Here is a 17,598-nt window from a genome sequence, read left to right as displayed (position 1 = left end):
AAAAATGTTGCTCCACATCAGATTTTCACTTCCCAGCTCTCTTGCTGTCCCTTGTTACATTTTTCTGCACTGAGTAAACCCCTGATCTTTGTGTATGCCTTAGAAAAATAAGAAGCTACTTTAGTCGGCCCTCCATGTTTGAAGCTTTGACTTTGAGGATTTGATTATTCAAGTATTTGATTAATATTTTTTCTATAGCAATCCCTAGGTCTGACAGCATGATCAGTGTCCTCCAGAGGTTGTGCTGGAGGACCTAGAAATTCCTAGAGAGGTGTTCTTTCAGATAAAAGTGTTGTTTTTTTATTTGTGTTTTTTCCACTTTCATGGGGGCCCTGTACCCCAAACCCCAGCTTTTGTGAGCACCGTTTGGTGAAGTTCAAAATCTTTGCCATAGATTTGATCTGATATTTTTCCCACATCTGTATTTAGACTTGAGAACGTGTGATGAAAATCCAGTCTTGCAGAACTACATGCACTGGTCTAAACAACCTTGCTTTTCATTATCAGAAAAAGTAAATCAAATGTGAGGCCAAATACAGATATTCTAAACTGGTGTACATTTGATCACCTAACTTGAACTCAGAGACCACCAGTGCTCTGAAGATCACAGAACCTCAAACTTAGAGTAAACAGAAATACCTAAGATGCTTAGGTACAAGAACCCCCTCCAGTTTCTCTTTTTTCTCCGAAGCCAGTAAATAATCATCACATGGAACATCCATAGTACAATATATGTGTCTCTGTGTGTTATGTTTATATACGTTCCTAATTACCATATTTATTAGATACAATAAGATTCACCCTCTGTTGCAGTTTAATCCAATGTAGTGTGTACAATTCACTCCTCCTAAAAAAAAGCCCCTGCATGCAACACAGAGACTGCAAGGCACTGAAGCAAGCTATTTGTAAAATAATACTTTGCCCTCAGTTGCAAGTCTTTCAATGAGTCCAAGTTCAAAATTGGCATCATGCACCCCAGTCTTACGGAATGCTCCAGCATAATGGTTCTTTTCCCAGTAGTGGTGCCAGTTCCCATCACTGTCTGCACCAAAACCAAACACAGAGACCTGTCACACAAAGCATGAGAGAAAAATCAACAGATGGACTTGTGTAATTTTAAACAAGAAACATTTGCTTGCATTTTTTTTATTTTATTTGTTAAAATACAACATTCTTATAATTTTCAAAGTTTTCCTCTTTTCTTTTTTGTCCCTGAATACTCATATATCATACAAAGGCTTCATCAGAGAAGGGTACAAAAAACAAAACTAATGCTGCATTCAAAAATAAAACTTGAATAACTATGTCAGGGCAGAATGATTTCGCCTTCCCCCATATTCTCCCTGCCTTTGATTGAAATTTTATTCTAAGTACAGTATTATATTTACTTTCTTATATATATATCTGCTAACTTTCATTTCGTTAACAATTATCTTCATATTATTATTGCTAACCACAATACATGTTTTATAAGGTTCTTTTCCCCTTCTTATCACTGATCCCAGATTTTGTTAATTTTTCCCATTTCTTTTGAAATTGTTGCTCCAATTTGCCATTAATCATCATTGTTAGTTTATTCATTATCATTAGGTCATTTAGTTTTAATATCCAATCTTCAAATATATGAGAGTTTCCCCCTTTCCAGTATCTTGCAAATGTGAAACAGGCAGCTGTGATCATATATAATGTAATATCTATTTGGTCTTTACATACAAACTGGAGAATAATGCAAGCTTGTTAGTATGTAGCTTTCCTCCAGGACTGATCCTATAACAGATTGTAGCTCTGTGGTATCTACAGCAAACCTGTTTTTCTTTCACCCAAAAGGGTGAAGCAAATCCGCCTCACACCAAATGGAGAGTCACGCAGCCCCTGATAATTTGCTGAATATACCACATGCTGCCAACTTGATTTTGTCTAGTGAAGTTGAGAAAAGTGTGGATTGCACTGTTATTGTGTATTTTGGTGGTCAGAACACAAGAGCTGCAATCTTGCCTGACAGTTGTAGAGCAGGGCTTCTTTTCTGCCTCTTCCCTAGAGATCAGTTTCTAGAATATGCTGGAGATTTGAAAAGACAACAGCTGCTGTTTTCTCCCAGTTGCAGAAACTGCCCAGGGGTGGGGACACACATTGACACTACCAAGCAGCCTTGGTTGCAAATGCAGGTCTTTTGTTGAACATGGAGGTACTGACTGAATGGCTCCTTCCACAACAAATTTTAAAATCCATGAGTTTGAATAATCCAGATTAGAGGAGTGTTTGTCTCCATCAGGATTCTGGCTATTATGGCCAATGCAGTTTTCTTTCTAATTTCAAAGGAGGTGGGTACTATGTTTTTGAGGGACTCTCTCATGTGTGCTTTCTGAGTTGTCTCTTGTCAATCAAGAGCTACTTCTGCAACATAGCCTAAGGGAGGAACCCAAGACGTACAGTAGTTTGATACTAAACTGCTTTTCAGCTCAATAGCAACAACCTCCGTCTTAAGTAGGTGGTACCTACCTGTGTACAAGTATGGATGGCAAAAATGAGGGCAGTGAATCCAGTTGATGGATACCTTCCATGATGCTTAGTCCACTTATCCTGGATATATTTCAGGAAGGCAGGGTTTATTATTAGTACCTGGGAAATAGGGAGAAATTTAAATCTGAAGTGATCTCGTAATAGATTCACATCCTCTCATTCATTAGCTATAATAGTGGGGCAGTTTTGGGGATGGGACACAGGTCCCATTAGACCAGAAGGTGAGAACTTTTTTCTCTCATAGCAGATCCCACAGTCCCTTACCATTAACCATTAACTTGTGGAAATGGAGGTCCAAAACATGTTGGGCCAAAAGCTTCCCAGTTCTGCTTTAGGAAGGCCAGATTTTGGCTGGACTGTACCATGTAACGGGTTCAGATCATGTCTCTTGCTCTTGGTTAGGAAGGAGGACCCCCAAATTCTATCCAACTGTCACCACCCACTAATTCAACCCACATGACTCAATAACTTTGTGGGAAGTTACTGAGGGATTTAACTTGTACTGTTCCCACCTCTAACTCTGCAGTTTCCCCCTCTTTTGTGAGAGATGAGAATCCTATACACATACATATGGAGGAAAGGGACATGAAGAGAGAGTGAAAAAGGCAAGATCTTTTCAGGAACACTTTTATGCTAAGATACATTAGCAAAAGAGTATCTTATACATGGTTCTGAGTTTACAAGACTTAAGCAGGGACATGGATAACGGTTGAAGGTCTCTTATTCAGGGAGTCACCATAGGTTGAGGTCAACCTGATGACAGTTAACAACAACAACAACAATCTAGTACATGAAAGCATCTTCCTTCACATATTTCTTAGGAGTAATTAGGAAGTTACAAAACAGTCGAAGTCATATCAGCCAGAGTTGGAAAAAACATAAGCCTTAATGCTACTAGCTGAACATTCCTGCTCTACTCAGGATACAGATGGTGTTCTGGGTCTTTGGAAGTGGGTCTGGGCCTCTTTATCCAGCTACAAGAGCCAGTATGGTGTGGTTTGAATGTTAGGTTAGGACTCTAGAGACCAGGGTTCAAATCCCTGATTAGCCTTGGAAACTCACTGGTGGCCTTGGGCAAAGTCACACTCAGTCAGCCTCAGAAGGAAGGTCTCCATAAGGTAAAAACAACTGAAGGAATAAAAAAAGAGATGCATTACATGGACTTTTTGAATATATTGCTGTCTTTAACCACTCCTTACCTTGTTTTTATCTGCTTGAATGAATTGTTTGACTCTTCTGTATGTGCTGTGAAAGGAAAGAGAAAATATGAGCTCTACCATTTTATGATTCTCCTACCCTCTTCTTTCAGTCAAAAGCTGTTTCTCAGCTTTTTGCTTTTCCTCCTATGGCACATGGAGGCTGCCAGGGATAAAGCAGTCAACCTGTCATTTAATAGAGACTGATTTGGTGACTTCCTGCTATTTATTTCTAAATAACTTGCTATAATTCAGAGCTATGTCATTGAGGGAAAGTATTCCAGCACTACCTGGACCCTGCAGTAAACATCAAGTAGTTTAGATGAGGGTTCCCAGGATCAACTCAAGACTTTTCCTACTGAAATTTACCATAAACCTCCTTTCATAGGAAGTTTGCTCTTCATCACTTTTAATGGAGGGAAATCCATAGAATGTAATCAACATACAGGCATTAGTACTTTATACAAGAAAATAAGACTAAAATAAATGGAAACCTATTGTCTTGCTGCCTTTTTATTGCTGCCTAGATTTTTATACTGTAGTCTAGTAGGCAAGGTACTCACTGCTGTATTTCTCCTGAAGAAAAGGCACTGGCTAGCCATTTGAGATCCAGAGGTTTGAAGGGGACTAGCACAAGATGGACACCAGAATGAAGGTTCATAGCACTCTCTGGGTACATGAAATGGTGGGTGGTTCTTGTACCAACATCCTCCTCAAAGCCAGCAGTTGGTGCCGTATTGATCCTTGGAGTACATAAGTAAATCAATCAGATGCATATGGACAAAATATCGGCAGACACCTGCAGATAGTTAGAGCCTGATCTAAAACTTGTTCAGAGACTTACTTCAGAGACTTGTTCAGGCACCTCCTATCTTTCAACATAATGATACATAATGATATTCACTTTTGTAAAGGTTATTCTTTATGTAGCCATATTTATTCAACTAGAAAAAGTAGTTGGAACAACCATCAGAATACAGTGGACCCTTGTTATACGCTGGAGTTTGGTTCCAAGATCCTCCGTGTATAACAAAATCCGTGGATGCTCAAGTCCCATTAATTATGACATAGCAAAATGGTGTCCCTTATAAAAAATGGAAAATCAAGGTTTGATATTTGGAATTTATACTTTTTTTGAACATTTTCAAACCATGTATGCTTGAATCTGTGTATAAAAAATCCATTTATAAGAAGGGCCGACTGTACATCCAGGCCACCATATTTTACAAGTCACCTGCAGGAACACTCATCATCCCACCTGAGATTAAGCCTGAATATGCCCTCCATAGTTAGAAGGCTGACTTCCAATCTGTTATGCATGTTTTGCTCAACTAAACTATAATTGTATCATTATTTTTATCTTCATGTTTGAATTTGTTGAACCAACACAGATACCAAGACTTAAATCAACGGATAGGGCAATCTATTAGAAGTCACATTCTGGATGTGGCCAAAGTGGAAGGTAAGTGGGGTCTCTTTTTTCCCTCTTTCTGTTTCATCCATTCCTTTTAATCTGCCACCATCCTCCCTCTTCCTGCTGACCACTGAAAAAGAGACTCTTGTCAGAGTTCTGAACCAATTGGTTTTAGAAGACTTTTAGGCTGAAGGCCATGAGTCACCACCAATGCTGGGATCTGCCCTGTTCCACTTACCTCAGCACAAAATGGTGAGAGTCAATCTTTTCCCCGAATTTAGAACCTCTCAGCCTCCCAGAATTCCCCACCACAGCACATGTTCCACACTGGGCAATGTCCTGGATTTTAGCACTGGGAGATGGACAGATCTCGAACAGGCGTTTTATTATCTTCTGTACTTGGTTTCCATCCTGTGATCTTTGCAGCTTCTAGGGGAGCAAAAAAGAAGACGTTGGGGGGGGGGGCAATAGACCCTGCTTTCAAACAGTACCTTTCCTGCTCAGTACTTTGGCTAGATTGATCTGCAGTAGAATTGCTTGCTTAAGCAGAATTCATAAACAGGTATCTTTGATAGCACAGTTGACTGTTTGCAAACAATTCTGAAACAATAGCTAGTGATTGTATTGTAACAAAAAATCGATATTTTTTTAGCCAGAATGGTCAATGCCTTGTGTGAGAATGATTCTTCCTCTGCCAGTAACATACTGAACATGACAGCATTGTTCAGGCTGGGTTAATGCTGATGCTTCCAAATGGAAGAAACTGTTTTTGATTATTTTTGTTACCAATATATAAAAGTGCAGGAGCTTTCAGTGGATAATGCAGGCAGTAATTGTGGGCAAATTCATGTGCAGACATATAATGCCTCCCACCTAAAACCTGGCTAGAAGCTGTGCATGGCCAATTTGCAAAATCAAGAGTTTCCTGACTTTGCAAGGCAACCAGCTGAGCTTGGATTTTAGCCATGTTTTAGGTGGGTTTTAGGCAAGAAGATTATTGGCGCCAAAATGCAAGTGATAATATTCATCTGCATCCTGGAAGAGGGTTCAAACTGGGAAAGGTAAGTCAGATTTTTTAGCTGTGTGAAAAACTCCCATGATTCTATGAAAGTGTGGAGTCTCCCTCCTAGGAAGTCTTTAAACAGAGGCTATAGATGGCCATTTTGGGGGTATGCTTTGATTGAGAGTTCCTGCGTGGCAGAATGGGGTTAGACTGGATGGCACTTGGGATCTCTTCCAACTCTGTGATTCTATGATTTTAAAGTGCAGGAGGTCTTTTTGAGCAAAACAGCTTCTATCAGTTTGTCATTCCACACATTTTCTTCTCTAGTGGATTGCCAGATACTACAGCTAAAAGTCTTTCCTCATTGTTCCTTCTAAATATAGACACAATGTTCTGTGCTTGAGGATTGAATGAAAGAAAAGCTGGAGCTTTTAAATGAATCATACAGAAAAGCAGAGAAAGCTAAAGCTGAGAACATGAGTGGGCAACTGTACCAGGGTCAAGGGCCATTTTTTATCCCATGCTTGCATCCTTGATAGGCAGCACTAGTATTGATTTAGCAATAATTTACTTTTTGGGCTTAGCTGTAAATCATACATACATACTTTATTGCTTTTGGCCAATGGCCATTGCAAAATCAAAGTAATAATACAATACACATAAAATTTCTGTAAAAACAATATACAGCAAATTGTATCAGATAGCAAAAGTTTAACATTAACCATTATGTACAACTTAGATAACATGAATATGTTAAAATTCGCAGTTGGACCCTTTTAGATCAAGTTATCCCCATTACAGGAAACAGCAATCTCTGCTATGTATTTCTTCCTAGTCTTTTTAGCAGCAAGAGCAAACAGCGCTACGCACCAGGTCACATATTTATCTGTGTCCATAAGGAGGTAAAGTAGAATCATAGAATCATAGAATCGTAGAGTTGGAAGAGATCACAAGGGCCATCCAGTCCAACCCCCTGCCATGCAGGAAATCTAAAAGCATCCCCGACAGATGGCCATCCAGCCTCTGTTTAAAGACCTCCAAGGAAGGAGACTCCACTACACTTCGGGGGAGTTTGTTCCACTGTTGAACAGCCCTTACTGTCAGGAAGTTCCTCCTAATGTTGAGGTGGAATCTCTTTTCCTGAAGCTTGCATCCATTGCTCTGGGTCCTAGTCTCTGGAGCAGCAGAAAACAAGCTTGCTCCCTCCTCAATATGACATCCCTTCAAATATTTAAACAGGGCTATCATATCACCCTTAACCTTCTCTTCTCCAGGCTAAATGAGTTTGAAAACATTTTATTATTTATTAAGGGTAAAATAAAACGCTCCCTAGCATCTTTATACAAAGGGCAACAGGTTAAATAATGTACCAAATCCTCTGAATAGGAACAGCCAACAATACATCTCCGTTCATTTTTCAGAACCTTTTTAAGCCTTCCATCTCTTTCAGCTGAAATAAATCAATCAGTTTTCAGTTGGGGGCTACAAAATAGGAGACAAATAGCCGAACCACTGTGTTTTGTTGCACTTTTGTAGTGGTTTGGATGTAGGGTTACTTGGCAACTTGGGGGTAGGTGCTACTGCTCTAGAACTTTTAACCATTTGGGGAAATGTAGAGAACACAACTCTCTTCATCTGTTCTGTCTTATGGGGAAATTCTCTGTCTAATTCCACACAATGAGGCAATACTCACCAGCCACCAAAACAGAACCTCTGGGGGCATCTCTTGGGTTTCACGAGTTAGCATGCAGTTTACTGAGGCATCATAGTGATCACAAAACCAGTCCTGATGGGTATTGTTGATGCACCTGTTACAGTTGCACATTCTTTGCCCTAGAAAGGAATCAATGGATGACCATTGTGCAGAGCTTTCTGAAGGAGGCCAAGGGTTCATGTATATACATATGTACATCTTCCACAGCAAAGCTGAAAGACACAGCACTAAAATGACCCACAGCTTTTTCTTGAGTAGCATCCTTCATCCCATCTGTTTGGTTTGCATCTTATAATTAAGAAATCTTCCAGCCTTGATACGATGTAATCTATAAGAGAGGTAATGGAAATAATAATTGTTGTGCTTCTAGACATGTTATATTTTAAAGACAGAACCATTAAAAAAACCTAACTCTTCCAGTTGTGTGATGTGCTATAACTTTATTGGCCACATAGAACTTTCTGCTCCAAGGGGCTTCTGTTCAAATGTGATGATTGGATTGCCCCCCCCCCCCTTTTTGTATCTCTTTGCTGAGTATCTCAGCAACTCACAAAGCAAGTGCCATTCTTTCTCCATTATCTCATGCACCCCATGTTGTGTGTGCATGAACGTCCATTACAATAACACATCTTCAGAAGGCTAAAACACACAGAGAGTGTTGAGTCAACATAACCTAGAGATATAAGATGGCAATGCCTTATATAGCATGGTGATACTATCATATACTACCATTTGTCAGACACAAATAAGTATATCAATAATTCTTGTTAAAAATACACATGGTATTTTTCAATACCTGAAAGGTACACCAGGAAACAAAGTGCCTAAAGTCAGATTCATTTTCTACAGCTATGACATGTGTGATTTGTACCTTAATATAATTTCCAAGCAATTAACCAGGATTCAAGCCTGGCAATAGAGAAGAGAATACTTCACTCACCTCAGTGGCAGATCCTAGCCAGAAAGCTGGACAGTGTTGGACTTCCTGGTGACCTTTGAAACGATCAACCACAAATAATTTTCTCAGGCATTTGACAGAAACGGGGCTTGTAAGCACTGTTTTAGGATGTCTTTAGTCCTCCTTGGCATTGGAGGCAGTGCTTTTGTCATTAAAATATAACAATAGAATATTATATAGGTGTCCATAGCCATACTCATACAGCTTTCTCTTATTTAGTAGTGGTTGTCATGCCATTACTCATAAAGGTATGCAGGATTGATTAAATGCACTCATATTTTTTCTCATCCTATGTACATTTATCTGGGAGTGAGTCCTACTAAACACAGCAAGTCTAACTTCTGATTTTAAAAATCAGATGGGAAAAAGAGGCTATTGAAAGAACAAAACACAAAATTAAGAGAAGAAGGGAGCCAAATATGTAATTTAAAAAATTAAGAGAAGAAGGGAAAGGAGGGATAAAAGAATGAATGTATTTAGAGAAACAAGAGATACAGATATGTACATAATTAAAGAAGCAGCACTCTGTGTGCCCTTAGCAATGAGTTGACTCTATTGATTTTAGTCAGATTTATTAAACATACATCAGACTGGGCTTCAGCTGCCAAAGAAGAAAGCGGAAAAAATGGTATAGAAAACGGTGAGACAAGCATAAAGAAAAGAACAGGGATGAAGTAGAAGGGAGAGAGGAACATGCATCTTTGGCAGGTGGGTCATCAGTTTGTATCCCTGGGTACAGAGAAAGGAGGCTGTGCTGTGCTCCATTCCTGTAGGCAAGTGGGGACGGGGGTTGGTTTGAGGAGGAGGCAAGGAAGGGCTGACAGATTAGGAACTGTTTCCCATGCATTAATTGTCTCTCAGCAAATATAAACATACCTTAGAGAAGAGAGGAAAATCACAGTTGCTGCTCCTCTTTTGCTGTTGCCCAGCAGGACTGACTCAAGACATTTTTCTGCCTGCGGTGAAGATGGTGTGTCTCTTCCCCACCCCCACCCAAGCTGGTAGATGAAATCTTAGGGCAACACTGGCGAGAGGACAGTATCCTCCACTACACTTGAGGATGCAAGCAAGCTAAGACCTGGATTATGGGCAAGCTGCATGGCCCACACAATTTTCTCTCCCAGAACCTTACTTTCACGGTCAGGATTCCTGACCTCTGCTTTCTTCTGGCTATGGTGGGACCAGCCCTGCTTCTCTACACCTGGTAGCAGTCTTTGTGATTTCCAATCCATCTTACAAACCAACTTGCCCCACTTCCTGGTATCAGCTGCATGCCAGTTTCTGAGCAGAGGGATTTTATGTGGGTTTGTGGGCTCCCAGTGAGCATCTGATTGGCCACTGTGGGAACAGAGTGCTAAGCTAGATAAATCTTTGGTCTGATTTAGTAGGACTTTCCTCAGGTTCTTATTTTCCATTACGCAGAATAAGACTCCATGCCAATGTGAATGCTGCTTTGACCGCTACTCCAGACATCTATGCATCCAATTGAAAGTATGCAAGCTCACTTGTATGATAAACACTGTGCAGCCACACCTAGCAGAAGTAGCTGAAGTGAAACTCCTCTTCTTCTAAGAGAGTAGAGCTGCACCCAGACCATGAGTGAGCTCTTCCTCACTGCTCAGAAGTCATTATAAAAACTTTTTTCCAAATGACTCACTTGGAAAAATATGCTTCTCCATTTCTTGTAGAATGAAGATATAGATTTCTGCCCTAAGATCTTGAAAATGCCACAAAAATGCCAGTTGCAGTTTCTCTAGAACTAAAAGGCAGGCGAGGAAAGGGTTAAACTCTCTCCCATGTCACCTACTGCATCTCTCATAATTAACATTTATTTCCTCCACTACCCCACACACTCCACTGCATGTTAAATGCAAAGTCATTTTCTATTTGGACTAACTTTACTCTTTTTTCCCTTTTCTGTTTATCCACCAAAATCTTTTACATAACTGGTAAAAATTCCATAGATGAACCACAGAGAGTTAGTCAATTAATATTAAAGGAGACCTCATGGACTTTTCAGTGTTGTTTCAATATAACCCATGTAATGGAGGAAGACATCAAATAAGCTGCCTGAACACTGAAGAAAGCCTAAACCTTTTGCAATTGGAATCTGGTAGCATACAATTGTTGTTGTGTGTCTTGAAGTTGATTCCTATTTATAGCAACCTTAAGATGAACCTATCAGAGGATTTTCTTGGCAAGATTTGTTCAGAAGGGATTTGCTGTTGCCTTCTTCTGAGGCTGTGAGAGTGTGACTTGCACAAGATAATCCATAGCTGATTGGGCATTTGAACCCTGGTTTCTCAGAGTTCTAGCCCAACATTCAAAACAGCTACACCACACTGGATCTAAGAATGATGCAATAGTGTAATAGTTTATTTCACGAAGTAAAAATACACACAGAGCACTTTTCACTCTATATCTGTCTGAGACATCCTTATGGCACAGCAATTCCATATTGTGACCGAATTAAATTATGAAAAATTGCAAGGCAAAAAAGTGGTGTAGCAAGTGGAAGATTTGATTGTCCTTTGTAAACCACCAGATTAACATGATAACTCAGTGGGTCAGAACAAGTTTTTCACACACAAAACTTACATTATTGGCTCTTTCACCCAATTTGACTTATAATTCAAACTGTCTCAGATGAAATTCAAAAACTTCACTCCTGCATTCTCAAAATTAATGCATGTTCAAAGAACAAGGGTTAATCTGCCACCATGTTACATAAACAACATTGCTGAGGGACATAATGTGACATTTACAGTAGCTTGGAAACCCACATTAGAGCAGGATTAGCCCAGAAAATTCAGTCTGGGTGTATGTATAGAAGCCACAGACAGATGTGCAAGTCCGGTGACATGAAACAGATGTGCATGACAGATGACATGCATCAAACAGGGGTACAAACAGTCACAGACCCTCGCTAGAAGCTCTAAAAATGTCTTGTCATAGTGCTGCCCATGAGTGCTTACCTTACTCAGATAAGACAGCACCATCTGAATTGAAAGACAGGTTGAAAAGGCAGGCAGATGAACTGTACCTCCCTTCCTGTGTGAATCGTGTATCCTTCCTTCGTTGAAGATAATATTCTGATGGAAGAATTACAATCCTTGAATGGCTGTGCGCTGAAAATGGCTCATATTGACATCCTCATTTTGAACAGGAACCTTGCAAAACTAAAAGGAAGTTAACACCCAACAGCAACCACAAGACAGTCAGTCACAGGATACACATTTTTAAAACCAAACTGCCTTGTTTAAGGTATAGAAAGGATCAGTTTTTCTGCAGCCTAGTCAGCAGTGGCTTCCCATATGTATTTGCAGATGTGACACACCAAAACAGACGGTATGTGATTAAGATGGCAGTTCGCCACAACGTCTTTCCAGGCTCCGTTCTTCAGTTACTGTAAATCTGACTGGGTGAGTCACAGCCATTTTGCTCCAAACATGCTCCAAGCACCTTGGAGGGAACGTAGGCACAGTGATGCTATTCAGGCAAAACTTTGGGGAAGAACGCCAGGGTCCCACTCACAAGAATCAGGAAAACGTAGCTTAGCACATTTTAAAGTAAGTGAAATAATGCATATTTCCATCTAAACAGTGCATGTTCATTAAGTCCAGATACTCAATTCACCTAATTGTACCACAGCCTCTAGTGTTGGATAGGTTTTCACATTCTGTTGAGAAGAACCTCAGAGTTCCTTAGAAATTATCAGCTCTGCTGGACATCCATCCCTTTCTTTTTCGTGGTCTCTGCGAATCATACAAATGGGTTTTACTGCGCCTGCGCAGTACTGTCGGAAACTTCTGGAATCACTGGGCAAAGTACACTTTGCAACAAAAGGCAACTTTTTGGCGGTAACTCCGCCCACCCGTTATAAGGCCCCTGCCTTCCCGCTCTTTCCCCAGTTCCTTCTTTCCGCCGCGTTAGCTGCTGTTGGAACTTCGCTCATCGCTCTTCTCCGTTAGAATCACTGGCTATTTGACTTCGGACCGTTCTTGACCATTCTCTTGCTGACCTCCCCCATTGTACTTCGACTTCGGACTGTTCTTGACCATTCTCTTGCTGACCTTCCCCATTGTACTTCGACCTCGGACCATCTGACTCCGTCTGCTTATTTGGAAAGATGTCGCCTCCATTCAAAAAGTGCGACGTCTGCGGGGGCAAACTCCCAGTTCAGGACCCGCACTCGTCTTGTTTGCTCTGCTTGGGGAAGGACCACGACATGAAGGCTTGTCAGCTCTGTAAGTCCATGACGTCCCAAGCAAGGAAGAATCGGGAATCCCGTTTGACCTCAGCGATAGCACAAGGTAAGGTGCAGGGGGAGGTTTCCTGGCCGGCATCTGCCCCCTCTCCATCGACTGCTGCCTTGGTTTCCAAGCCTCGGGACAGTCCCTCCAGTGCCGTCTCTGCACCTCCAGCTACTGTCAAGCCTGCTTCGGCGGCCCGTGGCCCGGATAAGCCCAGCGCCACCGACAAGCCTGTGCAAGTGGTCCGCGGCCCAGATAGGCCCAGTACCACCGACAAGTCCTCTAAACGCCCCCACAAAAAGTCGGGGTCTGAGGCCACAGCGGCTGCTGCTTCTCCAGAGCGGACAACATCTGCTTCGAGGTCAACATCAGCCTCTGGGACTGGCCGGGAGTCGTCCGTTCCATCCCGCAAGTCGACTGAACCGGCGAAGAAATCCTCCAAATCCAAGGAGGTTCCCGCCCCGGCCCCCAGCTCGTCGGAACTGGGCGTCGCGGGACCGAGTTGTGTGTCCTCTGCATCCAGAGACAAGACTCCTAAGACAGGGTCTTCGGCACTCGTGGAGCTGGAGGACAACCCTTTCTTTCCTCCTGAAACCCCCAAGGCCCCCAAGAGGAAAGTTAAGATCCCTGAGTCTACTCCGGTGGCTCCTAAAAAGAAGAAGTCCCGTGAGGACGCCCCCAAGGATCCCACATCTTCGGGAAAGCCTCCCAAGCCGTCAGGTCACCCGTCGGGCTCCAAACACCGATCTCCGGACCGAGTGATCAGGGCGCCGATAGCTGCATCCCGGGCTCCATCATCTGCTTCCCGGGTTCGAGAGGAGGACAGCCAACATGTCTCACCACGAAGGGTGGAGAGTGCAGCGACCCCAAGCCTCTCTGGACTCGCCGCTATTCCTGTGGAGGACTCAGAGAATGAGGGCTCCGTTTCGAGAGGGCAACGTTCCCCCACCCTGGTGCCTCACCCGTCGTCCACACACGCATCGGAGGTCGAACCCGACGACCCTGAGGTGTTCTATGATTCAGAGGTGGATAGATACTACATGGCGGTCCCTAGGGAGACAGCTCTGCGCAAATTCGAGGAGGGACGCCGTCGCCAAAGTCCCAAGGGGAAGTTCTCTGCTGTGCTGCCTGAGCCAGGAAGGCCAGAGTCAGACTGCTCAGGACCCGGTCAGGGTAGAAGAACTGAGGATTCAGTCCGACCCTGAGTCAGACCTCGAGCTGGTGCCGTCCTCAGCCTGCCAGTCCGACGATGAACTGTCCCCTCAGGACTCCCCTCAGGACATGCATCGCCCAGAGCCGGCCTCTCCCACGGATGATCTTTGGTCGTTTGGCGAACATGTCATTAAGATGTCCAGGGCCCTGGACATTGAGCTCGCTTACCCGGAGGAGTCAGCTCGGGATCCAGTCGAGCGGCGGGTCCACGGTCGGGTCCCAACGCCTCCATCCATCCCTCTCTTGGCGTCCCTGGAGACGATCATCAAGAGGTCTTGGGAGAACCCTGCGTCTCTGGTTGGGACTTCGCGCAAGGTGGAATCTCTGTACTGCGTCTCCCCTGCGAGCTGCGCCTGGCTGTCAACGCATCCGAGACAGAATTCCGCCATCGTTGAGGGTGCTCAGGTCGCTTCCACACACAAACAGGCTACCTCTCCCGTAGATCAGGAAGCCCGCAAGATAGATGGTTTGGCCAAGAAGGCTTATTCCACAACGTTTCTTGCCATTAAGGCCGTGGATTACATGGCCTGTATGGGCGCATATGTACAGTCGCTTATGGAAGAAGTCTCACCGCTTATCCCTGACGTCCCCGACGACACGCAGAGGACGCTCGTCGAGATAAGGCGCACTCCATTGGAGGCTGGCTTATTACGGCGTCCCGGAACATGGCCGCCATGCCTGGCTTCATGGGTCGGATCTCAATCTGGGAGTGAAGGCAGCTATCGAGGAGATGCCCCTCGACGGCTCTGGCTTGTTCCATGCAGACACGGATGATCGACTCAACCGTAAATTTAAGATGAAGGCGGCTGCCAAAAAACACGGCATGTCTTCCTCTTCGTCGGCTCCGTTCCGAAAAAGCAGTGCCCGTGGCAGCCTCAAGGTCAGTCCTTTAGACCTTCCGGGCAGGATTGCCAATACCAGCAACAGGGGTCCCAGTGTTCCAGGTATCCTTCACAGTCTTCCTCCTCTTCTGGCAGGCGAGGCGGTCCTCCCCGCTATCGGAAACCCCGCAGGCAGGATAATGACCAAGCCAAGAAAAGGCCCTGAAGTGTACCTGCGCACTTCGTCCCTGCTCCATTTTTTCTAAACATTCTGCAGCCCTTCATTAACACCTGGGCTTCCATCATGACAGACTCTTGGGCACTTAACATCGTCCGTAGGGGTTATGCCCTTGAATTCGAATGTCTCCCCCCCAAGGGGAAATTTCTCTCAACCCTACCCTCGGACACCCTTCTCGACGAAGTGCGCTCTCTGGTAGCTAAAGGGGCCATCTCTTCAGTCCAGCGGGACGACTTGGAAGGAGCCTTCTTTTCAAGATATTTTACTGTTCCAAAGCCGGATGGCGGGATCAGACCCACTTTAAACCTCAGGGACTTAAACTCCTTCCTCCGTTATCGTCGGTTCCGGATGGTAACCTTATCTTCTATTCTGCCTCTCCTTCACCAGGGACTCTGGTTCGCCACGATCGACCTCAAGGATGCCTACTTCCACATAGGAATCCGAGAGTCCCACAGGAGATTCCTCACCTTCGCCGTCGGCTCCAACGCCTATCACTACAACGTCCTCCCTTTCTGTTTGGCCACGGCTCCAAGAGTTTTCACAAAGTGCATGGCGCCGGTTGTAGCTTACCTCCACCAAAGGGGCTACAGAGTCTTTCCATACCTGGACGACTGGCTCCTAGCTGCCGACTCAGAAGCCGACCTCCTCGGTGCCATCGACTTCACGCTGACACTGCTCAAGTCCCTGGGGCTGATAGTGAATCTGGAAAAATCTCACCTGAACCCCTCCAGACAAGTGCGTTTCATCGGGGCGGTCCTCGACTCCGACACGTGCATCGCATACCTTCCTCGGGACCGTTTCCAGGCACTGGAGTCCTCAATAAGGCCGCTCTTGACCCACAGACGGGTCAGAGCCAGGGACGTCCAGGTAGCTTTAGGCCACATGGCCTCTACCACTTTTGTGACACCATGGGCAAGGCTTCGGCTTCGGCCACTCCAAAGATGGTTCCTCTCAGTCTTCAACCCAGCATCAGACTCTCCGCTCAGATGGCTCACAATCCCAAGGCCCGTCACATCCTCCCTCAGGTGGTGGCAAGGATCCTGAAATGTCTGCACCGGCTTACCTTTCTGCCCGCCTCAACCGCAGCTAACCTTGACGACGGATGCGTCCCTGGAAGGCTGGGGAGCTCATCTTCTCAACCTCAGCATGAGAGGAAAGTGGTCCCTGGATGAGAGGTCTCTCCACATCAACGTGCTGGAGATGCTGGCAGTAGAGAAAGCCTTGAGATCCTTCGAAGAGACTGTGACCGGCAAGGTGGTCCTTCTCAGAACGGACAACACGACGGTGTTCTACTACCTCAACAAGCAAGGGGGCACCAAGTCAAATACATTGCTGGACATCACACTACGAATCTGGTCTTGGTGCATCCCAAAAAATGTCCTGCTCCAAGTGGTTCACCTCCCAGGGGAGGAGAATGACCTAGCAGACCAGCTCAGCAGGACGTTGTCGGTTTCCCACGAGTGGAGACTCCATCCAGAGGCAGTGGCCGAGATATTCGATCGGTGGGGGACCCCTTCGATCGACCTCTTCGCAACCGACGACAACACCCACTGTCCCCAGTTCTGTTCCAGGATGCGCAGCAGGAATTCCCTCAGGGACGCGTTCGCCTTTCGGTGGTCGGGGGACACGCTCTACGCATTCCCTCCATTCCCGTTGATTGTCTGGGTGGTGTCCAAGATGACGGCGGACCGTTCAGACGCGATCCTCATCACACCATGGTGGCCCAGACAGCCGTGGTTTCCGTCGCTGCTACATCTGTCAAGGAGAACCTGGCTCCGCATCAAACCCCGCCCAGACCTGCTCACGATCCAGGACGGACGGGTGCGTCATCCAGATATGGATCACCTACCACTAGTGGCTTGGAGGCTCCATCCTTAGCAGCCTTGCCGGGCCCGGTACGGAGGGTGATCCTGGCTGCTCAGAAGCCTTCCACTCGCAGGTCCTATGCCTTCAAATGGAAGAGGTTTTTGCAGTTCCTGGCGGAGAGGGACCTCTCCCCTGACCAGGTCACAACTCTGGTGCTGCTGGAGTTCCTTATGGCGCTTCTGGAGGCCGGGCTCGGCTTGACCTCCATCAAGTGCTATCTGTCTGCAGTTTGCTCCCATTTCCAGTTTGAGGGCAGACCCTCCTTTTTCAGGGATCCCTTAGTGAAGGGTTTCCTAAAGGGTTGTGGGAACCTCTACCCCCCGGTGTCGGTACCGACTCCGGCTTGGAGCTTGGATGCTGTGCTGGCAGCCCTACAGTCCAAGCCTTTCGAGCCGATGGCCAC

The 17,598-nt window shown here is 44.9% G+C and overlaps 1 protein-coding gene across 5 annotated transcripts; it reads right to left on the bottom strand.

Annotated features, from left to right (window-relative positions):
* Positions 1-81: 81 nt before the first annotated feature.
* LOC149315821 (CMP-N-acetylneuraminate-beta-galactosamide-alpha-2,3-sialyltransferase 2-like) lies at positions 82-12,088 on the bottom strand. 5 transcript variants are annotated; one of them, XM_089514209.1, is made up of 8 exons: positions 11,781-12,088; positions 8,788-8,840; positions 7,827-8,175; positions 5,369-5,559; positions 4,280-4,459; positions 3,720-3,765; positions 2,500-2,619; positions 82-1,067 (listed from the first exon to the last, which is right to left on the bottom strand). In XM_089514209.1, exons 3-8 carry the CDS (start codon positions 8,106-8,108, stop codon positions 900-902), a joined length of 987 nt encoding a protein of 328 aa, XP_089370335.1. In that variant the 5' UTR covers positions 8,109-8,175; positions 8,788-8,840; positions 11,781-12,088; the 3' UTR covers positions 82-899. The 5 variants fall into 5 exon arrangements, with proteins under 5 accessions (XP_089370335.1, XP_089370336.1, XP_089370331.1 ...); XM_089514210.1 differs by lacking the exon at positions 11,781-12,088 and adding an exon at positions 10,463-10,484; XM_089514205.1 differs by lacking the exon at positions 8,788-8,840.
* Between the last annotated feature and the right edge of the window lie 5,510 nt (positions 12,089-17,598).

The sequence above is a fragment of the Sceloporus occidentalis genome, unplaced genomic scaffold, assembly GCF_023333645.1.
Source record: "Sceloporus occidentalis isolate IW3139 unplaced genomic scaffold, rSceOcc1.0.p SCAF_3, whole genome shotgun sequence".
In the NCBI taxonomy this organism is placed as follows: Eukaryota; Metazoa; Chordata; class Lepidosauria; order Squamata; family Phrynosomatidae; genus Sceloporus; species Sceloporus occidentalis.
The sequence above is the reverse complement of the archived record's forward strand: the minus strand, read 5'-3'. Positions and strand labels throughout refer to the sequence as shown.